The sequence below is a fragment of the Heterocephalus glaber genome, unplaced genomic scaffold (assembly GCF_053883595.1).
Source record: "Heterocephalus glaber isolate CG9 unplaced genomic scaffold, H.glaber_assembly_v1.0 deba00001457, whole genome shotgun sequence".
NCBI classification, from domain to species: Eukaryota; Metazoa; Chordata; class Mammalia; order Rodentia; family Bathyergidae; genus Heterocephalus; species Heterocephalus glaber.
Genome location: NW_028258305.1, coordinates 35,028,102 through 35,054,229, shown reverse-complemented (window position 1 = coordinate 35,054,229; position 26,128 = coordinate 35,028,102). Strand labels below are relative to the sequence as shown.

Genomic DNA, 26,128 nt, shown 5'->3' with positions numbered 1-26,128 from the left:
GTAGCTAAGGGACCTCAAAAAAAGAATTGCCAAACTTCTGGTATTCTCTTCTTTAGTCGGTGCTACCTGCCTTGCCAAATATAATACATTTACCAAAAGGTAGAATAATTTACAGAAGTTAAAGTAAATAAAAATAAGTGCTCTAGAAATAGCTGCCTATGAACATATTTAGCAAAAGCAAGTTAATATATGCTGCAATAAAGAATTCTCTTAAGTACGGCAAGTCTGATTTCCAAAACAGATTTCTAAATTGAAGATCCATTTGTGCTGGCGTGAAAGTATTAATGAACTTATAAATAAGGGATCTCATATGTGTTTCTTTAGAATAAAAGGAACCTCTGAAAGAGATATAATAGAGTTAGATAAATCATTCTAACTCTAACTTCTTTTCTTTAAAAATGGAAAATTAAGCTCTTAAGATATAAGGCATTGGCAAAGTAAATAAAGCAACAAAAGTACATATCTAGTAGTACGTTAAGATGAGCAACTTTTGTGTGCACATACAGGTTGGAAATGGAGTCATCCACCTGCTTGGTAACATGGTTCTTTCCTTTTCATTTGCCTACTTTGTATAAATTCACCTGTAGAACCTAAAATATTAAGTAGAAAAATCAGTTGAGGGCCGGGGATATAGCTCAGTGGTTCTACCGCCTGCCCCACAAGCGCAAGGTCCCGAGTTAGATCCCCAGTACCAAAAAAAAAAATCAGTAGAGAGGACCTAATCCAGCTCCACCCTGTGCACTGCAGAGGGGTCTCTGACTGTCATAGCGGCAGTGGATTTCAGTTTTGACATAACCCTAGTCATCCAGTATCTGTCTGTGTTGACCTGAAATCTCTCTCTTTGAAATACCAATGCCATGGTTTTCAATCTCAGCCTTTGAAAAAATATGCAGTAAGTTACTTCCCTCTTCCCCTTAAGTATCCTTCAAGTGTTTGGGGTGAAGAGCCATGTCTGTCTCCACTGTTCTGTTCAGTTCCAAAGCTTTGTGTTCCCAAGGAATAGTTTGCTGTTTTGTTTTATTTTGTTTTGTTTTAAAACAAGGAGACTTAAGTTCTTGATACACAGCACTAATCTTTTTCCCTATTTTTTTTTTCCAACAGATATTGATGAATGTACTCAGGCCCAACACCTCTGCTCCCAGGGACGCTGTGAAAACACGGAAGGAAGTTTCCTGTGTATTTGCCCAGCAGGCTTTATGGCCAGTGAGAAGGGCACTAACTGCATAGGTGATGATGGTGCCTTTGATCTGTATATGTGCAGATGTGGGGTTTAGTTCCTGAGCTCCTCATCAGGGCCCATGGTTGGTCAGATAATGTAGACTTTTTATTAAACACCTGTGACGGCACAGCAACCTGCCAGGCACTGGGAGATAAGATAGATTTTTCTCCTCCCACATGTTGGAAGGAGGAGTGTCGCAGATGTGCGACTCGGTGTGATTTGGGGGCATGTCAAACAAATCAAAGGGATGCTAAGGAAAACCAGCTACTTTGTGGTCACGTTTGAACTAGGCTAAGAGAGGTGTGAAATGATATTTTGGAAAATACCCTTGACAGTGTTTTCTGCTTGGGATAGATGTGGACGAGTGCCTGCGGCCAGATGTGTGTGGCCAAGGGCACTGTGTCAACACCGTGGGCGCCTTCCGCTGTGAGTTCTGCGACAGTGGGTACCGCATGACCCGGAGAGGCCGTTGTGAGGGTGAGTTGGCCATGAGGGCGGGACGCCTGGCCCCGGCCATGCTGAGCACAAAGGATGGTGCCGTCCAGGGCTGGGCCTAGCCCTGGGCCGGTGGGCAGCTTGTCTGCTCCTTGTTTTCTTCCCCACTCTGCGTGATACCGACATCTCCAAGCTCCTCCTGCTCTCCGGAGCCATAGCTCCTGTGCCTCCTTTCGGTGGCTCTGTCTGGGTTATTTTCCTTCTCCATGTTCTCATTATTTTTCACCTCAGTATCTGCCTTCCCTGGTATTTGGAGTGAGGTCATTTTAGAACAATTAATTGCAGAGTATCCTAGAACAAATCCAGACTTAGAGTGTCTGGCCCGTTCATCTGGAAACACGGTGCAGGTGTAACCAGTGTTGATTTTTCGTTTTTGACCTTTTCACGTGGTGCATCCCTTGGTCTCCGCGGCCTCCTTTTGTACCTGTTCTGAGACTCGCTGGCAGACTCCCTTCAGCAGCGCTATCTGACCAACTCTGGGTCAGATTCCAGCAGTGCTAGATAAAATGTCTTCTTTAGTCTCCCCCGCCATGAGTTTGTGCTTATTAGAAAAATGTCTTGGGAACTATGGGTAGCAGGTCCAGAATTATTTTTCAGTTAAAATTTCTGCTGATGGATGTGTCCAGGTTATATATGTACTTTTTGAAATCACCATGGCATTTTTTTCCTGAGGAAATTCTTGAGCTGCTGCCTCTGCTGCTGTCATCCTGCCATGAACACATGAGGGCTGAGCACAGGGTTTTCTGGGCTGGTGTTTGCAGAGCTTGGATGTGGGTGTGGTGCTGGGTCCTGGATGCCAGCAGATCTGCCTGTTGTCTGATATGGCCAGGCTTCTAGAGCTAGTGTAGGACAGACTGAGGGGACGGACCAGTCTGCATCAGCTGTCCCCTGACTTCAACATGTTGGTTTTGTCCACAGCTCCAATGACCCAGGCTTGGAGCGAGTGCTAAGTAGACATTTTGTAGCAGCTTACACCGGCCTCTTCTGCTGGCCTCTTGCCTCAGCCCCTTGGGCTCTTATCTAGGAAGAGAGAGAGAAAGGAACTTGTTATATTACCAGGTCTCTGATCATTTCAGATCAAAAATACAGACATGCACTCTCCCCCAACAGGTGAGGGGCTGAGGGACAAATGCCGAAGTGTTCACAGTGCCCTACTCCAGGAAACTCTGCCTCTGCTATAGAGAGGCAGCACAGAATGGGAGAGAGTGAGGACTGGAATGAGCTCACCACACCCTCCTGTAGTAACTGTCCATCCAGCCTGAGCTAGTTACTTAGGCCTTGTGAAACTCAGTTTATCACCTATAAATGGGAGCCTTGAAGTGAACTTGTCATGAGTACAGGTGCACGTGGCATTTTCCAGTATAGCACCTGTCACTCCATTAATCCTTAAGGTTTAATCTCTTTAAACCTCTCTTCCCTGGCTTCTTTGATATGTGCCCAGTCTTCTCAGTGCTTCTGTAACTATGGGTTATGCCAAAAAAAAAAAAAAAGGGATGAATTTATTTGACAAGCTTTTTTTTGTACTGGAGATTGAACTCGGGTCCTTGCGCTTTCGAGGCAGGCGACGGAACCATTGGGCTAAATCCCCGGCCCAATTTGACAAGCTTTTATGTGCAAAGCAGCACGCATCAGTAAAGTCAGACATTTACTCTTAAGTTCAACATATGTGCACAGAATGGAGAGAGAAGATACTTAAGCAATAGAGATAGAAAGGAGTAGACACAAAATTTGAAAATTATGTAACTAAATTGAAAGCTGATTGACTATTCAGTAATACTCAGTATATGGTAATTGTTTAACAGAAATATTACCAGGCTCCCTGAGTAAATAATAGATCATTCTATCCCCATGGAAAGGCTTGAAAAGAAGAGGGAGCCAAACAATGAGGCTGTTTTCTAATTTCGTTGTGGAGCAGAACCAAAGGTCCTCGGGCTTCTGGCTCACTGAAGATTTTCTCAGCTGTCACTAACGAAGCTGCTTTCAACCAGCACCAGTGTCCAAGGGGCCTGTTGTAGTTTGCAGACATCATCTCACTCACCCTTGCCCTGGTCTGTTAAAGTATTTCAAGGCAGGTATTCCCTAATCTATAGAGGGTACATGTGCACAGCCCAAAGAGCAGCAGGAGATTCCGGAATGCTATCTTGTGATGCTCAGCACTGCCCCTTATTTATCAGACCAGCCTATCTCGGGGACATTCGCTGACATAGCAGTTACGTTTCTATTTTTTTAAAAAAATCTCATCCAAAGGAGAATGTAATGCTGTTTGGAAAATGAAACTGGCAAGCATCATCTTTTTTGTAGAACAAAAAGTCCCAGAACATCTGACCTTAAGAGAGAGAAAGAGAGAGAGAGAGAGAGAGAGCGACTCTGTGTCATTGTGTCTTGGCAAGAATTTTTCACTGATAGAAAAAGTTACAGCACAAATAACCTGGTGCTTCTTTTGTTAATATCATACTCAGCTTTTCACTTTAAGCATCTTTTCACAAATGCGTAATGGTATGTAGGGAGAGAAGCTTTAAGAATTTGCTGGAACAAAGACATCACATATACCTGGTTATTTATTTAGTGAACCAGTTATGTTTTTTTCCACTTTAACTTTTCAGCTTTTGTTTCTGAAAATCTGTTTATACATTAAGTATGTTTAGATGTCCTGCAAACTGTACATCTTTGTATCAGGACATTTAGAAATTAAATCTATGCACTTGACTGCAAAATCTCCCAGGAAGAAGCACTTCATTCAAATGGAGTACTTCTTTCACTCATTTTTAAGCCATTGAACTCCTCTGTATCATGCTTCCCCCCCATTTTTTTTTACCATTTAAAAAAAAAAATCCCTAAAGTTATGTTAGTAGTTAACTCTGCCATGGCCATAGCCATATCTAAGGCAATTTTTTTCTCTCTCAGTATTAGAAAAATTAATAATTAATAACTTTGGTTAGCAGTGAATGTGAAAATTAAGGTACGTTTTTACCACACAACACCCCCTATGGTCATATCACCATGTTTCCTGGAAAATCTTGAAAGTATTTGGTGATAATCACTCTCAGTGTTTTGTTTTTTTTTCTACTTCCAGGGAATTCCAGTCATTTGAAAGTTTTAAATTATTCAAAGCTAAGTTGTTCTTGAGATCATATGAGCAAAGTGAGGCAGTTTCCCTAGAGAAGCTTTTAATGAAACAGTGGGCTGTGGCACGCATGCCATAGGTCTGCCACCACTGCTGTAGAGCATACAGTGTCTGAAGAAACAACCTCCACCCAGGTGGATATGGATCTCCATCACATTCATCCTCATTCATTGTATTTCTTTCCGGCAAGCTGTGCTATGACTTGAAAGTTTTCATGTCCAGAAAGTGGCCCCAGAGGAGCTGCCAGCTTGCAGAAGAGAGTCCTATATATTGGACTCTAAACTGGCTTTTCCACTTGAAGAATTGAGGCCAAGGTCTTCCTTGGGTGTGTGTAAATACTTTAATACAGATACATCTGATTATACATTATTGTCACTTGTTTTAGTCTAGATCCTGTATCTCACCCAAGTACTATACTAAAATGTAGCTGTAACATGCTTTCCCCCACAAAAGTGAAATTTCACCTTGGTATTCTGATAAAATGTTCACCACCAACCTGTTTGTTTTTTTCAGATATTGATGAATGTTTGACTCCAAGTACTTGTCCAGATGAGCAGTGTGTGAATTCTCCTGGATCTTACCAGTGCGTCCCCTGCACAGAAGGGTTCCGAGGCTGGAATGGACAGTGTCTCGGTAAGTGCTGGAGCATCCTTGCCTGAATGTTTGTTTCTTCTGCGTGGCCCATTTTCTGGTAGGGCGGTACAGTGCCAATGTAGCCTTCCTATGAAATGGAGGTGGGAGGACTTTTCATTATTCTCAGAATAAGTAATTTTTAACTTAAAAATAAGAAAATGGGTTGACATGAAGGATGTGAGATTCCAGGTGGAATCTCAATCCAATCATTCTGATTGGAACAAACTCAACAGAGAACAAAGTGTTGTCCCTAATCTGATAAACCAAATCAAATCAAATAAGCACTACAAGGAAGAGAGAGATGAAGAGAAACATGCTTTAAAAAAGAGAAGAGGCCTAAGGAGATGGGAGGATGAGCAAATAGTCCCGGAAATATATGCACAAATTTGCTGGAGAAGCAGTGAGTGGAGTTAGGGAGTGTGGTGCTTAGCCCATGAGGAAGATAAAGTGACGAGTTTGCTATGGTTCTTTTTCCTCTGTGTGTCTACCATGTGATTTTTTTTTTCTTAAAATCCCAGCTCTTTTCTAAGCCATGCCAGAACTCTGAATATGTGAGTGAAATATTTCAGTCATTCCTTCTTTCCATTTTTCTCCTATTTCTTAAGAACTTACTGTATACTCCAGAGTTATTCCAAGTTCTGAAATACATCGAGGCAAAACCAGATATAGCCCCTCCCTTATAGGCCTTACATTTCATCTCATAAATAAAACAAATAGCTCAAGTGCTAAGTAGAAAGGAAGGGTCTGTGATAGGGTGAGTTGCCCTTAGAAAAGTGGCCAGGAAATGAGGCGGTAGGGAGAACCTTTTGGGCCTGGGAAAGCATATGCAAGGGGCTTGTGGAAAGAGGAAGCAGGTCATGCCTCAGAGGGCCAGTGTAGCTAAGAACAGGAAACAAGGGAAGACTTGTGGCAGAACGTGGGAGTGGACCATGTAAGGCCCTTGCCATCCAGATAAATACTTTGCTCTTTATTCTAATAACTCTGGGAAGACCTTTCCGTATTTTAGAAGGGGAGGGGATCAGTAGGTGGTAGAGACACTCTGAAATTCAAACCTTAGTTCTCATTATCAGACACAGCATCCGCTCAGCCACTGTAGCTGAGGCAGGTGGCCCCTGTCTTGAGCCCCTATGCATGTCCCAAGAGGTCTGCCACGGAACTGTGAGATGTAGATCTTTGAGGAACAGGAGAAAATGTTTTTATTCATTGTTTGTTTATTTGAAAAGCATTTGTGTATGTAATTGGTGCTAGCCAGAAAGTGTATTTGATTTTAATTTTTCCATTTGGCATAAATTTCATAGTCACCCATCCAAGTTCTATTTATGCTCTCATGTTCACATGAGATCCATCCATCCATACATGAGATCCCATGAGATCCCATGAGAGCTTGTATGATCCAAGACCAGTGCCTGAACTTTACGTTAAATAACTGATTTGCAATACAGGAATATACCACAGCTCTGATTTTAGTGGAATATGATTGGCCAAACTGGCAGGTGATTGCTCTTCAATATTAATAATACTAATTGATTTCTTATACTGTATGTGCATATATATTTACATATGTATGCATGTGTGTGTGTGTGTGCGTATTTGAACATTTTGATCCATTTTAGTCACAGAAACATTTAAACCATTAAGCACCTCATTTAAAAGCAATTTTACTTTTGCCAACTAGATGAGTGGAATCATAAGCAGATATATTAGATCACTGTGATGCTCAACTCTACTAAAGTGACACATTTAGTCCCTTGTTCCAAGCCATAGCTTTGTCTCTGCCTTGCTGAGGGCTTGTATTTCCTATTACCAAGAGTAGGCAGTGTACTTTTTCCTTCTGCTTTGGGTAAAATTTTGGGCTCCATGTAATCCACAGATCAAGCTGCTCTTCCATGATATCATTGCTGTTCCATCCATTGTTCATGTTGAACTTGCAGTTTATAAATCTCTCATGAGGGTTTTTGTAGATTACATTGAAGTAGATTTTCCATCTTAATTTTTTATGGTACTAGAACTTTCTAGTGTTGAAAAGCTGAGTGTGACCAAGAGCAGATACTGCAACATGTCTTTCTTCTCCTATTGAGCCAGTGAGTGTATTCAATTTTTCTATGAAATGCTGATAATGCTGATGAATTCTTAGTCCTATCTTCTTGTGCTTTTATATGTTTTAGTTCCCACGTTTGTACTTGAGAACTCTAAAATACTTCTCAGAAGGTACAGTCTTAAGCCTATCTTGGAGCTGAGCCAACTGATAACACAACTTGACATGTGTTTATTTGCTCATTTGATAAGTATATGGAGACTTCCAGTGTGTGAGATACTTTTAAAACAATGTAGACTGAGAGGGAACAAAACAGGCTTCCCCTGATTATACACACATGCTATTGCTTATAGCTTAACAAGTAGACAAGTAGAACAAATGGGATGTCAGATGTAGTGAACATCATGAAAAAAATGATAAAACTGCCTATGGGACATAGATAGGGATTGCTAGAGACCACCTGATAAGACAGCCAAATGATACATTATCAACAAAGTTACCTGTTACCAGTGTTTTTGCTTTTTAATATCATTTTAGTCCAGATGATTTAGGAAATATTGATATTTTTCTCATTAGTTTAATGTAAGAACATTAAAGATTTGAAAATTTCCTAAAAATCACACCTTTTGGGGAAAATCCTACATTTGGAGCTTTTAAGTTATCTGTAGAAAGTCTCTTGAATCTCTACTTCATAGAGCCATTGTGTTCCAGATATCTCAGGACTGTGAACCCTCAAGTTCCAGCTGGTCTGACATAATGAACAACTTGGGTTGTGACCAGAATTTTAGTTTTAACTTAACAAGCTCCTGAGTTACGACCCAAATGCTGGCCGCTTGTGCTTCCATTTGGTCTCAGATACAGATTGAACCCTTAATGAGTCCTGGAAGGAACATTACCACATCCTTTCCTGTGTGGGGTTAATTGAGAAATCCTGGTCCAGTGTCTCTCCGAGGACACTGAGAGCTGCCTGTACACAGGACAGAGACTCTGAAGGCTGTGTAGAGGAGCCTGAGCCTTCAGTTAGCCAACTTGAGTTACAACCAGCCCTTGGGAACAAATTGAGTTCGTAAGTCAAGGATCCACTGTATTCTTTTTCTAGGACTTTCTTACTGGTCATGTATTTTTACATTGTCAAAGTCAAATAATGTTTTACATAATATTATGTAAACTTGTCATGCTGCTTATGTTTTTTTCTTTAAACTTGTGTATGTTCACATCAATTGACTTTGACTGTTAAAAGATTTCGTTAAAAATTGCTGTTTTGACCTCATATTCAGCAGTGCAAGTTACACTTTGTTTTTCTTTCACAGCCTAAGTAATGAACTTGCAGAATCGATAATGGGCTCATTGTATTCGTTCCACATAAGATGGACCTTTGCTTTGTTGTTGGGGTGGTGGTGGTGGTAGTGGTTTTGAGACAGGGTCTCATATGCAGCCCCAGCTGGCCTCCAACTCTCAGTTGTCCTGCTTCAGCCTCTTGAGTGCTGGGACTGCAAGTGTGTGCCACCACACCAGGCTTGTAAAATGGACCTTACTGATCGATGCCTCAACTTAATTTATGAGTTAGAATAGAAATTGTTTTTGTTTAGAAATTGTTTGTGTAGAAATAACATAGAATGTTAACAGGTGTTTCATGGCAACTGCATTTTTTTCCCAGTGTTTAGTTCAGGGTGCATATCCTCAATAGTTTATTGTCCACTTCAAATACCTATCATTTTCCGACCACACCTGACACATCATCCCATAATGCTCTTTGGCAACACTTGTTGGCTCTTGTGCTAATGCAGCTGCTCCTTTCAAGTTGTGGGTTACAGTCTCCTCCCAAGGGCCCCTTTCAGTCATCAGCACTTACTCCTTGGACCTAACAGCCTGGACGTGCTGCCCACTGTGATCTCTGTCCTGAAAGACTGCTCCATCACCCTGGGTTCTGGCCAGTTCCCACTGGCTGCTCCAACCAGGACTCCTAAGGAAGGCTAACCTGTCTAGGACAGGTTTCTCTTCACTCATAGAAGACAGCTGGAATCATTCTCACCCGATGAAAGCCACCCCCCAAGGAAACACATTCATAGTTCATTAAAGATACATTTGGTGTCTCTGATATAGAGGTCTGAGTTCACAAAAATTAGACGAACTTTGGTTTATATGATTTCTCTAATTCTTAGTTTCATTATCTGTAAAATACTAAAAAAAAAAAAAAAAAGCGCCGGGGATTTAGCTCGGTGGTTCCAGCACCTGCCTCACAAGCGCAAGGATCCGAGTTCCATCCCCAGTACAAAAAAAAAAAAAAGATTGAAATATCTTTTTGTACGGTTTATTGTCAGAAATCCACACGTGATTTGAAGCACCTAGTAAATATTATAATCCATGTTCTCCCAACCATAACTCTTCCCTTTATTGCTTTTGTCATGAAATATAAAATATATGGTAATAACTGATACCTGACAAAGTAAACTGTATGCCACATTTCTCTATACTGTATAAAACCATATTTATTCTTTTTTTTTTTTTGGGGGGGGTGTACCTGGGATCGAACTCGGGTCCTTGCGCTTGTGCAGCAGGTGGTGAAACCACTGAGCTAAATCCTTGGCCCAAAAGTATTTCTTATTTCTTTTTTTTTTTTGGTACCAGGGATCGAACTTGGGGACCTTGCGCTTGCGAGGCAGGCGGCGGAACCACTGAGCTAAATCCCCGGCCCTATTCTTCTTGACTTTCAAAAAAAACATATAGTTTTTAACTCTGTCGATGAAATAGAAACTTTCTTTTTTGAATTAAAATAATTTTATGGTTTCTTTTTAACTTCTTAGCATTTTTTTAACATAGCTAGAATATAATTCTTGGGAATCATGATAATTCTCTATAGGGTCATTAATAATTCCTAACAAATGATTAGGCTTTTATAATAATGGTGCTATTTGCCCTCTTCATTTCATTTGCCTTCCTTCACAAGGCAGAATATTTGTACTCACTGGATATTCACAGCTAGCCCTTTTTAGGGTTACTTATTGTCTTGCTTTGCAGTTGAGTCTGTGATGACCATGTGGCATGTGACATAAATTTCTGACATTTCCTCAAAGCGTTCCTTCTTTGTTAATCTCTAAGTAAGGGGTCACTTTCTGACCTCTTCTAATATGTTAGTTCTTACATTAAAAGAAATTGTTCAATCCGGTTAATAACTGGCTACCCACATCTTAACTAAAACTAAACCAGAGAACTGGCAGGATAAACACAGAGAGCTCATTGTTCTAAGTATTCTTTTCACATTAGGATTTATTTTCAGAGTTCGAAATTCAGTACCACCCTTTATGGAATTTATGAATATGCATAGACTTATCTGAAATTAAAGACTTTTGTACTACATTTATTTTTGTATAAGTTAGCATCAACACAATATGAACCTTCTACAAATTTTATAGACTGTCCAAATGTCAGCCTTATCCCTAAATCTTTATACACTAAAGGAATCTTCTAACTAATCACTGGGTTATTTATTGAGCACTTGACTATCTGTCTACTACACGCTAGAAAGACTTGAAATTATAGAAACAACAGTGACAACCTCATTTTTGGAGGCAGGGACCATGCCCATGTGGGAAGAATACTTATTGTAATAAATACCACTAATCATGTAGTTTGCAAAGGACTTTAGTTCGATTGTTTCATTTGATCCTCACAATAATCATCCCTGTAGGACAGATGTAAAAATTGGTTCTCAAAGGGATAAATGGGCTTACTCAAGGTCAGGTAATAAATGGCCAAACCAGGACAGAACCCCAGGTCTCACCTATAACTCCAGAATTTACTTCTGTGTAGTATCTCATGTACCTCTTCTGTATAAAACTTCATAGAGTGGAGGAATTCTCATGGGTGGACATCATCCCTTGTAAGCAGCAGTAATAATGTCTCAGGGATTCCAGAGTTTGAAATGGTAAATTTGTGCCACAGGTACTGCAGCTGTTTTTCTGAAAGACAGAATGTTCCTTTGGAAAGGTGAGTTAGGAAGCCAGTAATTTGGTGGGATTAGTGGGTTGATTTTCTGAGGTCATCCTTGGCTCTTTATATAGGGTGTTCACAGCCTTGGGTCTTCTCCAGTTCTGAAAAGCAGTGATGATTCTTCATGGATTGTAGAACAGATTTTTGTCAGCAGCTCTGCTACTGCATATTTTAACTTCATCAGAATTGACAGAGGGGCCTGAGACCCTGGGGATTTACTATACCTCAAATGTGGTCGGAGTTGCTTCATCACACGGATCAGCATCCATCTCTCATTTTACTAGGCTGGCTTTTCAGTCAAATATGTTCTCCCATCATCTTTAGTCTAAAATATGTGTGTGAAGAATAGTTGGGGAATCATTGATGTGATGGCACATTGTGGTGGGGAGTGATCCTGTGTTTTCTTGTAGCGATAGTGCTGGTTTGAATTCAGATGGTACTCATTCACTGGGGTCTGTGTTGGTGACTGAGGAATTCATTGTGGTAGAATGACCTCAAAGAAATGATTGGTTCACATTGCTGATAGATGTATCTCTTGAAAGCACAGGAAGTAATATATGTAAACTCTTTCATTGGGACAAATTCTAGCCAAATTGAACTCCAAGGAATTGATAGATGGAGTGTGAGGGGCCATCCTTGCAGCCTGAGGAGTACGTGAACATGACTGGGTGAAGTCAGCATCTGAAGATCCTCTGTGCTTGGTAGGTCATGCCCACTAGGGAGAGGCTTGAGGCAGTCTGGTTTGTCCCCAGGATATTAGGAAGCCAAAGGCTGAAAAAGTTCCTGACCCACAGGAATTACATCCTGTGCAAGGAAAGAACGAGCAAGGTGGGGTTGCTGGCCAGCTGAGAGGCATGGTTATGAAGCTGTGGCAAATGGAGAGTTGCCAGAGAGCTGGAGGGAGGTTAGTGTTCTCATTTCTGCTGGAATTGTTGACCACTGATCTTCATGCTGATGATCACGATGAGGTGAAACATCTTTGACGGGAAGAAATGATCCCAGCAGTCAACCAGGGTTCAGTACGGATAAACTCTGCCAGAGCATCCTGTCTTCTCTGAAGGGTGGCAGATGGCTAGCCCAGGAATCCCCACAGCCTGGCGCGTCTGCTTTTCAACACAGCAGTTTTTTAGAATGTCTCAGAACACTGTAGATGAGAAGGATCAGTTTAGACTGGGTGATAGCATGGTAAGATAGATGCATAAACTTTAGAACTATAAGATCTACAAGGTCTGACTTCATAAACCTCTGGCAACTTTCTTACTCTAGGAGGTTCAATTAGTTCATTGACTGGAAAATGCCAAATTATTATGACCTCTCAGCCCATTGGTAAATTGTTTGGAGGTTAAAACCCATTTTTCTTTCTTTTCTTTTTTTTTTTTTTCCCGGTACTGGGGATGGAACTTGGGTCCTTGTGCTTGCACAGCAGGCGACGAAACCACTGAGCTAAATCCCCGGCCTAAAACCCATTTTTCTATGAACACGGTAGTATTCATGGTAAGTTTTCTGCCTGAGATGGAGAACACTATGACCTTTTGTATTCATTATGTAAATGCCTTGGAAGAATTTGAGTGATGTAAATATTCTACCAGACCATATCTTAGCGTAAGATGAGGTTTGAGCTCCGATATGGAAAACCAAATATTTAATCTTCTCCCTCTGCTATAGAGGGGAGGTGGCAATGGAGGTGTGGATAGTGGGCTGGGAAGGAACCATCATGCTTCCCAAGTTATTGATCTTCCCAGTGGTTAGAAATAAGAACTACAGAGGCCTGGCCTTCTGCTTCTGCTATCACCAGCACCCCACCAGTTTTTGTCCTTGGCTAAATTGAAGAATACTACTGAAAGTAGTGAAATTGGAAACTACTGAAGGTTTAAAAGTCGATGAGCAATACCATTGATTAGATTTATATTTTAGAGAGTTTACCCTCGCTGCATGATAGATAATAGATTAGAGATGACACGACTTAGAAAAACAAATAAAAAATTATGGCAGTATTCCAGGTGAGAGGAAATGGAAATAATAGGAATGAAATGAAGTGGGTGATTTGAGAGCTATTTGGAAGGTAGATTGATGTGACTTGGCATTAAGTTGTGTGGGCAAAGAGGAAGAGTAAGGAATTCAGAAGGGTGACTCTCAGTTTTTGAGTGGGACGTTGAGGGGATAATAGTACCCATGCCTTGATATGGGAAACAGCAGAAAGAAGAATCAGGGGAGGGACCAGTTTTAGCTGTGAAAACTCAGAGACACCTGTGGGATATCACAGGGCTATCCAGTGCCAGCTGGATGCTGGATATGCCTTTTAGGAGAGAAGTTTGGACTAAATGTTTTGATATATAGCCATTCTCTAGACCTCTCCTGTCTTTGCAGAAATTTTTTTATTGAGGTTATGCTTTAGAGATTTCTTCCAGGGTGTAATTTCCATTAAGACCATGTATTCATTCAATTCAAATTGCTCTCTCCACATGTAAATGATTGGCTTGACGTGATTCTGGTTCCATACAGTTTTGTCTGTAATAAGTAGACAAGAGTAAACCCGTCAGGCTACCTAGATATCTCACAGCATTCTGCTTCATTATTCATCATAGCAGTAGCCAAAAAGTAGAATTTTTATAGTTATCTTCTGAATGGTCCTCTACAGTGTCTGTTACTTTACTTGAGAGAAAATATGGTCTTAGAAATTGATTTTACTGTTACATTCTGCAGCCCTCTAAGTCACTCTCTCTGGTGCACGAATAATTAAAGAGAGCAATCCATACATTTCTGAACTTGTTAACATTTTTGAAACCATACCAGATACTAGACATGACATTTTCCCGTTGCTGTCTGGAATTTCCATGTCTAGTGTCTAAGCTCATTCTGTTCCATTATTTACTTTGGCTCCAGTGCTTGGCTTCTTCTTTCAAGTTGTTTGCTTTCAGCTTTTACAAAAGTGGATTCCCACAACCAAAGAAAGGGTGGATAATGAGTCAGTCTGGAAATGCTATTTTTGTTGTCCTGGAGCAGGATCAGTTCCCCATAATTAGTGCTGTTTTGTGAAAGCAACTGGAATACCTTAGCAGTGCCAATTCCTGGCCTCTTCTCTCTGTGAACAAACGCACACATACACTGACACCCCTTCGGCATATTTTAGTATAAGTGTTTCTGAATTCTACTGAAAGAAGGATAGACTACATTTTAAATAAAATACAGTGGAAATGAATGTAATCAAAACTCTGAGTTGCTGAATGAAGACCAGATCAGTGTTATCTGTGTGCATGTGATCTCTGCCTTAAGAAAAAGCTTTATTGCTCTCATAGTGAGTGTTAAAAAATGAAATTTATGCATTCAAGAGCCTTTTCCCCTTCATTTTTTTGTCTGCTCTATGATTATGCTGTTTCAAGTTACAGACTAATATAAGGTTTAGCCTAAATTGTGGTGTGGCCTGTGTTGTTTTAGCATTTTGGGATTAAGTTTTTCCTATTTCAGTTTTGGAATATTGATGCTACACTAGTGTCTGCCACTGAGACATACAGAGGACTTACCCCAGGGGATTCAAATGGGGTAGAGAATTCAGACTTTTCTTTTTGAATGATAATATTCCAGTAGGAACTTACTGAATTTTGTTCAGTGAAATCCATGAAAACCTAAATGATTATTTTCGGTATAAGTACTGTTTTAGCAAATAAGAAAAAGAACATAAAACTCATGGATTCTCTCTTTATTGAACTGTCACTAGTTTTTGCCTATGATGGAAACTTATTGCCAGATTAAAAGGATGGGCTTTGGATTTAAATCTCACAACCACTGTTTTCTAGCTTTGCATGTGGACTCAATGAAGTTATTGGACCTTTCTGAGTCTTAGCTCTTTCCTCTGTAAAATGACGAGCCCATAGAGAGTCTATTATAATTAAATGAGATAATGTATAGAAAGCCTTTAGTGCTTACACACAGTAAGTACATGACAAAAATTAGCAATTACTACTATTGGTATTATTAAATCTGCTTCTTTGGTCTATACCCTACTTTCAAACTGCCCCATGGACATATCATTGACTCCTAGGTTGATTTTTATGGTCCAGATTCACAGATACCTTAAAGTACAGTATTGTGTTAAAATCCCCTCCCCTCTTTCTCTGGGTGCTGAGTCCTAGCCTTTGCTTCTGAGGACTCCCCATCCTTACTGATTTCATCGATTCCCTAAATGGACCCCAACCCACCTTAGATTAGTCCGAAAGGTTTATTTTGTAGAGGGTATTGCTCTACACTTTCTCCCCCTTCCCCCTGCAGCAGGCCCTGCATTGTCTTCAGTTTGTTCCTGCAATGCAAGGCCCTTGCAGAAAGTGAGCTCAGCCGCAGACCCATCTGCGCAGCTCCCAGCAGGCCTCCTTTCCCTTGCTAGGCCACTTCGAGAGTTTGAGAATCCTCTTTCTCTTCTGAAGGTCTCCTGTTTCCTTTCAACCAGATTTATCTTTATTCATGTTTTCTTTTTCTGTCTCTCTCTCCTTTTTTCTTTCCATTATGCAACATTCCCCAAGACGTGGACGAGTGCCTGGAACCAAATGTCTGCACAAATGGTTCTTGTTCCAACCTTGAAGGTTCCTTCATGTGCTCCTGTCACAAGGGTTACAGCCCCACGCCAGACCACAGACACTGTCAAGGTAAAGGCTATGATTGGATGTCCCACTGTGCTTGAACTTCACTGACAAATGGAGGAAAGCAGCTGTCCTTAGAAAGGGGAGCCATGCTCACTGCCTGCATCTGTTTTAATTGAGCTACTTGGAGCTATTTTGTTTGGTGTTCTTGAAAGGGGCTCCTCATTGTGGATAAATACAGAGTATATCCATCCATAAATGGAAAGCATGTACTTTTTAGAGAATGTCTATAAACCACAGAGCTATTTATTTAATTTTTTTCTGATTATAAAACCAATACACAGAATTGCACAACTCTGTGAATGTATTAAAAAACCATTGAATTGTATACACTGAGGAGAATCATGTGACATAGCCATAAAATTGCTATTAAAAAAGCAGCATATACTCATTATGTAAAATTTTGCAAATGCAGAAAGGTAAAAAAGAAATCATTTGTAATCATTCCTAAGTATATTGTGTAGCAAGATGTACAATTTTTATCTCCTACTTTTTGTCAATTGTATGTTATAAGCATTTTATATCCCATTTATAACTCTTCAAATATTATTTTTAAAGGCTGCATAATATTGCAGTGAATTGCTGTTACACTATTTTTTGCTGTTCTTTAGGTATTGAACAAACACATTTTTTTCTAACTTCCCATTGCCATATGAAAAAAATTGGAGCAGGGCTCTTTATAAACTAATTTTAGAATTATTTCATTATTCATAAAAGGAAAATTATTTTAATTTTGTTACTGTTTTAATAAAACAATTTCTAATTTTGAAATGTACATTTCTTTTAATTCTAACAAGGTTTAATATTTATATGTTCGTTTCTGCTAATAATTACCAAACAATTATTAAATATTTATTTTATATATTTGCCATTTATATTCTTTTGTAAATTTGTCTTAATGTCTTGTCCTATTGCTAAGATTTTTTATTTTTTCAATGTATATGCTCTCTTTATATATATATATATAATTTTATATATATATCTTGAATATGTTTTTTGATGTATTGTTGTAATTTGTGCCAGGTTTCCCTATTTTTTTAATACTTTCCTTCATTCATCTACTCATTCATTTATTCATTCATTCTGCATGCTGAACTGAAGATGGAACCCTGGGTCTCACAAAAGCTAGGCAAGTGCTCTACCACTGAGCTACACCCCCAGCCCTATAATTTTTTTTTAAGTTGTAATTTTTTCCTATGAAAAAACTCTAAGTTGTTTCCTTTCTGTATTCTTCCACTGCTTTTATTCTGTAAAGCATGTGGTTTTTTTCCAAAGGGGAAAAAAACTAAGTAGAAATTTCTTCTTTCCTAAGTAAATGTCTCAATGTAAAGAAAGGAGCTGGGTGACCATTTCTCACTGGAGTAGGCAAGTAGTAAAGGAATACCCTGGTGTCCTGCAAGGATGGAAGCGTCTACTACTGGTTGGAAGGAATTAAAAGACATCTGAACTTTGTGACTTGTTCCTTTCTTTTTCTTTTTCTTTTTCTTTTTGGTACTGGGGATCAAACTCAGGACCTTATGCTTGCGAGGCAGGCGTGTTCCTTTCTAACAGTGCTAGCTATTAGAATGGCACATCTCTATTCTTTTCTGGGCCTTTCTGTCCTGGCCCATATCCACAGTTTTCTACTGACTCCTTGAGTAGTATCTCCTCAGGCCAGATTAAAAATGAGAATAGTCTAGAAGGTGTTATTTCTTCCCCCATACCTAGGTTATGGTGAATGCAGATCTCAAGCCTTAGAACTCTTGTTCATTTTTATTATCTTTAATTTTTATAATTGAAATCTTTATCTTTTAAAAAATATAGACATCTCTTTTTGTTTTACCTTCTTCTCAATCTACCTGGTTCTTTTCATGTGCTAGGTGCGGTGAATGCTTGTAATCTGTTCCTATCCTTCATATTTCAAGTTTGTCACTGCTGTATTCTTCAGCTTGCATTCTGAGACCCAGCAATAATGATTTCACAACTGCGCTGTGAAGATTCTGTGCCTGTTTTGCCCGCAGCACATGCTCATGAGTATGTTACCTTACATACCCATCTTCATTTTTTCCCTGAGAGGTGGCTCTTCCAGGGGTTTACTGTGTAAACATAGGTAAATGATCTCAGATTTCCAGACTTCATTTCATTCCTCTGAGGGACAGTGCACATATTATGGCTGATGTCCACTGTCTTGCTCTTGGCCATCGTCAAACCAGTTGAGCCTGCTGCTTTTGGATAGGATCTCCCTGAGCTCTAGAATTCACCCATCGCCACAGCTGGAGCCACCTTCGGAACACTGCTTTCCAGGTGTGGGTGGCATTCTGCAGGGCAGCTGCAGAAGCTGCCTTCTGTCCTCCTTCCCCTCCTCTCACCTGCATCCAGGAGCCAGCATGTTACAGGTATCTGCTCACCTGCGAGTACACTGAGAGGATGTACTCTCCCCAAGGACTCTCAGTAGAAGAGAAGCAAACTCTACAACTGAAAATTACAGATAATAAAGTACATTAAAGACAGTATAACTGCTTAAGCAAGTGAAGAAAGTAACATGTGACACTGACACCGGATGACGAAAGCACTTCACCTTTGTGCTGTTCTTTCTGAAAACCCGTAACTTCAGTCTGACCATGAGAAAGACAACAGACAAATACAAATTGGGGACATTCAACAGGACTCTGGCCTCTCCACATTCTGACAGTTAAGGTCATAGCTGAAAGACTGACTGGAGAGGCAAGACTGTCCTGGAACAGAAGAAGGACACAACTGGGAAAACTTGTGAAATCCAAACAAAGCCCAGAGCTTAGTTTAAAAAGAAGCAGCAATGACAAAAACAAAACAAGGCTGAGGACGTGGTACAAGGACATTTAGCTGTGTGAGGGCTGGATTTGATCCAAGCATCACAAAACAGAAACCCAAAAGCTAGAATGTCAAAGTCTAATATTGACAGAATCAACATGAGCTAATTTTGCTAAGCCTCACTTTTGGCATCTTCAGAGAAGGAGCAATGATAGAATGTGATCGAGTTATGTGGAGATTGCTTGAGATGATAGAGGAAAGGAGATAGTTCATGAAGGATGCGAATGTAGAAGTAGAGACTGATACAGTGGGTAGCAGTGGTGATGTTTGTGAAACTGAGGAATGAACACCTTGTGTTGAAGCCAAGAAACGTGTGGTCGAGCTTGTGTGCTTCTGGGAAAGCTTCATAGAGGTGTTGGTGCTTGGACTGGATCTTGAATACAGGATAGGAAAAACTTGGCAGGCAAAGGAAGGAACCCATGCCAAAGCTTAGAGATGGAAAAGGGCCGTTGTCTTCACTTGCCATTAACCCTGCCTTCTACTCAGACCCTAGCGATGTCTCCCTACTGCAGGCTGGGTTAGGGTACAGCAAGACCTCTGTCTTCTGCTTTGGAAACCTACATATACACCAACTATTCCTCCATCCAATCCTTCCCTTTCTATAGTAGTATCATCTTTTTCTTTACTAGTCTCATAATCTTCTCCCAAACCACTGCATCTCACAGTTTTCAAACTTATCCCAGATCATGTTTCTGTCCTTTCTCCAGTATCCCAGCAACTGTGCCACTGCTACCCTGTTAGTCATCCCTAGTATTCACTTCGACTTTGTCTTCACCTCATTAAATGCACTGACTTTTTTTCAGATTGTAAATACATTACCTAGTATATTAATTGAGTACTTATTTCTCTTGATCTGATTTTACCTATGCATTTTAGCACCGTGTGTGCTAAATTTCCATATACCTTGAGACAATCTATTTTAACTCTGAGCAGAATTTGCTACAGAAATATGTGTCAGATTTCCTTAAAATAATACCTTTTGTGGAAATCAGTGTTTTCTATTTATCTCTTGGCACAGAAGGGGGAAGTCATTTGTCCCACATGCCTATTTTATTAGAGAGATTTCTTTTGTCTCAGGAATTCTGTCCCTTATTGGAAAAGAAAAATCTTTTCTAGAAATAAGTTGCCCCTGCTCCACTTAGTCATTTTAAAGACCTAAAGACCTCTTTGGTCAAGATAACTGCGTGGCCTCAAGTTATTCCAAGTGTGTATGTGTTAGTACTTACAATGAATTTCTTCTGACAGTCTTCCTGACACAAAAGAGCAACTTATGTAAGAAGTGTGGCGTGCCCGGACAGCATTTGGAATGAAGGGTCTATCCTTGCTGCGCACATCTTCACATGGGAATACTTAACTTGTCATCTTCTAAGAGAAAGTTTGAAAGAGTCCAAAATACTAAAAATGTTGTCAGATATTATGTGAAAGCCAACCAGCTACAAGAGCTATTGCTGGTTTTAAGTTTGTGAACTGACACCTCAAATGTTTTATAAAATGTGCTGAAAGAAAATCCAACGTAGCAGCTAATAGACTTAGACTATGGGAAGATGTACAATAATTCTTAAGATGAAATTTGGCTTAATTATTAAATTTCTGTACGGACAGTCAATAGTTGGCAGCCAGGAATTATTCACAAATAAAGCGGACCAATAACACAAGCAGTGAAACAAACCAGAGTTTCTAGTTAGCTGAAGTCAATGCTGTGAAAAGTTAAGAAAGAAGCAAGTTTTTGAATTTCTATTATACTAATAATTTGTGCAAGCAATTTCAGGGAACGTGGGATAACTTGACACCTTGCTTATCTCAGGATAAAACTGAGAAGATTAATGCCACCATGTATGTCAAGAAATGCAACTTTGTTTAGGAAACGTAATTGAGAGAAAGAACTAAACAGTTAATGAGTTTTCCTGGCAAAAATGTAGAGACATTTAAAACAAGATATTTTAGAAGAAAACAACAGACAGTGATCTTTAGGACATGGACTTTGAAACACACGGTGTTCATTTTATTTATGATTCCATGTAGACAGGTGTGAACAGAAGGCTAGTGTGTTTTGCATCTCTTCTCTGCTCTAATCCTCACAAAAAAATCTGTGGTACAGTTGGTGAAGAGCAATTCTCCCATGTTTTGATAACCATCAACTCTGATGAATTGACTGGTTATTTTAATGGAACATGCTCAGGCCCTCTCTGCACTCACAAGGCCAGACAGCATTCTCTGATTAGAACAGACCAGCATAACAGACTAACAGAGACATTTGGAAAACCAACTGCTCCTACCAGAGGTGTTCGTGTTGTTGATGAAGCCAGTCCTTTCCTCAGTTATGTAACTTTGTGTATATGACATTTCTTAGAACACTTATTAGGAGCTATATTCTTTCTCATCCAGTAGCTTTATCTTCAGTCAAAGCATTTACAGAACCCTCATTTATCACTTTTTCCTTTGGCATTCACTCCATCAGCCAGCACCACACTACATTTCTCTTGGTTTTCAGTTGGTACTTTGGAAGAAGCTCAGTGCTCTGAATTGCCACTCTTTGACCTGACAGTTCAGCTTCTTCTATATAAAGTAGAAATGTCGGTTTCCTTCTGTAACTGCCTACATTTTAATTTGTTTTAAAAACTTCTTGGTAGTTCTGTTTTGAGTTTCATGCAGCTCAGCAAGTCTACGAACTCTCTGTCAGTCACTATTTTATGCTTCAGGTTCTGTCTTCTGTTTTCAGCTCTAAACTATTTCATACAGCATGTCTGCTATATCCAAAGTATGAGAGAGAGGTGGTGAGTTTTAAGGCACTTTTTCATGTAAGTTTATTGTCTATTTGTAATAGTTGCTTTTCTACAGTTCAGCATACTGTGGTTGATGCAAGGAAGAGTAGTGGGCTGGTACATGCTCAAGTTTATAGTACCTCACAGAAGATGTGTGTTATTTTAGTGATAGTAACCCTAGGATGCATTGTGGAGAGCCCTGCCTTCTCCTGGGTCATTTCTCTCCTGAAATAATTATCATTTGTGTTAACAGATATTGATGAATGTCAGCAAGGGAATCTATGTATGAATGGACAGTGCAAGAACACAGAGGGCTCCTTCCGGTGTACCTGTGGCCAGGGGTACCAGCTGTCAGCAGCAAAAGACCTGTGTGGAGGTACGGGTACAAGCAGCACAAACTACTAGATTGTTAATGATCTCAAATTTCTGTGTTTTTAGCTTTTTAAAATTTCTGCCTTTAATACCTATAAAGAAGACATTCCAGTAAGACTGATATAGTGTCCCCCTTGCTGTCAGAGATAGATCTCAGAGATACAAGGTTTGTGAAATACATCCTGTTCCTATAGATGATAGGATTCTGAACTTTCTATGGTTGGTTACCTCCCCCCACTCCCTTTTTTTTTTTTTGGTTTTTTGAGACAGGGTCTTGCTGTGTAGTTCAGGCTGGCCTTGAGCTCACTATATAGCCCAGGCTGGCTTCAAACTTGTGGCGATCCTCCTACCTCAGCCTCCTGAGTGCTGGGATTATAGGCATGTACCACCATGCCCAGTTTAGGGTTGACTTTTTAAAGAACTATTTCATTGAATTTCAGAAAGAAATACTTCATTCCCAATAAGTTTGTGCTTCATTTATGCTTCATGAGCTGGAAGATATTATGATGTCACCTGTGACAACCACAAGTATCCAGAGTGAAAAGAAACAGTTCTTATTTAAGAACAAAATTCATACTATATGCAAATAATTGTCTTACAAAAAGAAAACAAATCATAGCCAATTATCTATATTAATCTTTAATATTTAATGAGCAAGAGCATCTTTTGCGATAGTGTTACAAAAATGAGAATATATAATGGCAACTAGAAAGGCACCTACCAGTATTATAGACTTCCCCAGTTATCCCTTTCTAAAACAGAAAATGTTATAACCACACCTAATCTACGCTTGATCTTAGCCAAAAGGCCGAGAAGCGATAACCACACCTAATCTAGAAGTAGAGAATGATAAAACACAGGCCCTTACAAAGACAAATGAAGCAGCATCTTCTAGATTTTATGAATCCCTTTCAAAGTCTTTATCTTTAGGACTTCTGATCCTAGTTACATCAGTATTTAGTGAATACCTACTACTGTTCATAAAAAAACTACAAATGAACGGATAAGACATTTATACCTGATAGAATAAAGCTGTCATAGTCATTTCTTCGGAAAAGCCTGTGATGTTGCTATCAATGATAAATTAGATATAGCCAGAACCACCTACCAGATTACCAATAGAGGAGAACCATTTTAGGTGCCAGATGACTCTGACAACCACACTGATACTGTGACCATAGTGGGGAGAGCACAGATTCAGGGTCCCCATGGCAACCGATGTGTGCGATGAACCTGACAGAAGCACATTGACAGAAGTAGACCAGTGGTCTCAAATGTTACAAAATCCTCCAACCAGCAGCGGGCCCAGACTGCCTCCTCACTGCAAAATGTTAGGTTATCTAAGGAGTAATAAAGAATGTGGTAGACATAGCTACTGCCCTTAGGAAGCCTATTTATTAAAATCTAATAATGGATACAGGCAATATATTTTGGGCCACTGTTATGTGGATATGATATATGTATGTGTGTGAGCCTGAACTTGGGATTATGCAGGAAGAACAAATGATCTCTAAGCTGAGGATATGTGTGTGTGTGTAGTGACTCAGTGGCAGTGTGGAACATCAAACGAGTGAGAGAAGGGGACTTTTAAATTTGGCCAGGAGATCATTGTTGTGATAGAATAAAGGAATGAATGAATGAATGAATGCATATGGAAGTCCAACTATTAAAGGGACAAAGCATAGATTAGTGAACAAGAAATGAAGGTGCATGCTGTGACACTTCAAATCAGGGGTTGGCAAAGTTTTTCAGTAAAGGGCCAGGTGGTGAATATATGGTGCCGTTTCCCAGTAAAATTCATTTACAATACTTAGCCAGTGGGCTGGATTTGGTCTGTGGGCTGTAGTTTGCTGGCCCTTGCCTTACACTATTACAGGCCTATATGTTTTTTACAGTGGAATCTATGAAAGATCCCAGAATGAGGTTTGTGGATTACAATAAAGTATTTACCACCCATGGGTGAATAGAGAGGCTAATGCATACGGTTTCCTGGCTCATTGGTTAATTGAGTTTAAGTTCCTCTGAATTTTCCCTTTTGGTCAATTTAAGTCACACAGTGAAAATTCTAGTTTAATTATAAACTGGACGACGTACAGACCTTTTTTGCACGAATGAGTGATGGGGTTTGTGAAGCACCACTTGGACCATTCCTTTGTGCTCTGCCCGCAGATATTGATGAATGCCAGCACCGCCACCTCTGTGCTCACGGCCAGTGCAGGAACACAGAGGGCTCCTTCCAGTGTTTGTGTGACCAGGGCTACAGAGCATCTGCACTTGGAGATCACTGTGAAGGTGGGAACTGCCCCTTGTCTCAGCATCACCGAGTGCCAGAATCCGAGGTCACTCTGCATGTCATCTCCACCTCTGTCCATGAGCTCCGCCTTTAACTTCCCAGTTGAGGTTGTTAGGTTACAAAAATAATGCAAAGAAAGGAGTAGAGTCTGAGTTTTCTTTGCCCTGCTTGTAGCTGTCCTTTAGAATTGTGCCAGCTACAGGAGTAACACATCAGTTTGCCTTTACCTGCTAAAGGTTTACCCTGAGTGCATAGGTCTGAGCTCTAACTCCCATTCATACCAGACTGACTTTCAAATATTCCAAATAAGTAAAAACACCCCATTTGGCAGATAACTGGGAAGTGTGTAAGAGCTGAGCTTTTTGTATAAAATGTGTCTATGAGATAGATACCCCACCTGTGCAAAGGGGTGCAGTCATGAACCACTTTCGCTGCCTGCCTGGGCCTTCGTGGTCCGGGCCCAGAGGAGCCCTGTGTGTGGAGAGGGAAATCTTCTCCTACCTGCTCTGTCTGTCCTTTACCTCCAGCTCATCACCTGTGAATGATCTTGGCGTTCAGTGTCCGCCCTAGTAACCATTTTTTTTCCTGCTCACCTGTTCCTTTGCTGCCTATGAGTTGTGAATGGCATTCCTGGGTGTGATGAGGTGTGCCCCACCGTGCAGGGTGTGAGTTTTCAATGAGGTTCTGAACTCCACTAGGGAGGGAAGTAAATGGGCTTTTCAGAAATGGCTCTGTGGCCTACCTTTCAGTGATTTGAGATCATTTTCCACTTCCAGCCAGTTATTTGGGGGAAAATCCACTGTCATGTACAGCATGTTGCATATTGACCAGAAAATTTGGTATAAGCAGTCCTGGTGTGGCTGAGTACCTGTACTCTGCTGCTACTTGGAGAGTAAAATGACCCAACCCTTTTACCGGGCAGTTTTGGCAGAGTTTCAGAGACCTTAAAATGAACATTGTCTTTGAACCAATAATTCAACTTCTAGGATTTTATCTTAAGGTGATAATGATTCTCAAAGGTTAATAACATGAATGAAAAGTTGTCATCAAGATACCTCCATATTGAGGATTGGACAAATGGTCAAACAGAAAAATATGATTATGTCCAGACAATTGTGTTTGAGAAACTTCCTAACATATGTGTAGGTGTTAAGGATCCAACAAACTGGCATTCCAAGGCAGATGGGGCAGTTGTGTTGTGGGGAGCCAAGCATGAAAGGATCAATGTAGAAGAAAGCAAGTGGAAAGATACTGTACATGTACATGCAAAGGGGCAGAAAACATATACTGGCCATGGAAATCTCTTGGCTCTTGTGCTTGGCCAAAACAAGAGAATATCAGGACCACTGACTACGCCTTGCACAAGGTACTCACCAGTGGACATGCTCCTCTATTTTGGCTGCTTCTCACATGTAGCCATCTTATGAGAAGTCCAAGGTTTTTAATTCTAAAAACATCCGTTATATGAAAAACCAAGCAGAAACTTTTTAGCCAACTGGTTCTTCATTTTTAATATATATGTTAATAAGATGGAGTTATGCTCCATAAGAAAGCTTCTTTTGGAATATATATATTGAAGCCCCCTTCTCCTAAAGTCAGGACTGATTTGCCTGATGTATTGGGTTATAAATAGGGCTGGAGTCCATCCAGCTGGTTCTGAGCTCCCAAGAAAACTACATTAGCACTTTAGCTTGCTAATTCCCACCTGATCCGTCTCCCTGCCTTCAAAGGTATTTTGCTATAAT

The 26,128-nt window shown here is 40.2% G+C and overlaps 1 protein-coding gene across 15 annotated transcripts in view; it reads left to right on the top strand.

Moving 5' to 3' along the window:
- Ltbp1 (latent transforming growth factor beta binding protein 1) overlaps positions 1-26,128 on the top strand; it is a 435,679-nt gene that overhangs the window by 338,424 nt on the left and 71,127 nt on the right. For 12 of the 15 annotated variants that reach the window (XM_087216161.1, XM_013070166.3, XM_087216163.1 and 9 more), the window contains 6 exons: positions 1,102-1,227; positions 1,574-1,696; positions 5,352-5,471; positions 16,011-16,133; positions 21,972-22,094; positions 24,260-24,382. In XM_087216161.1, coding sequence (XP_087072287.1) covers positions 1,102-1,227; positions 1,574-1,696; positions 5,352-5,471; positions 16,011-16,133; positions 21,972-22,094; positions 24,260-24,382 — 738 coding nt within the window. The remainder of the gene's footprint in view (positions 1-1,101; positions 1,228-1,573; positions 1,697-5,351; positions 5,472-16,010; positions 16,134-21,971; positions 22,095-24,259; positions 24,383-26,128) is intronic. The other 3 variants (XM_087216160.1, XM_087216159.1, XM_087216162.1) reach the window with 3 other exon arrangements.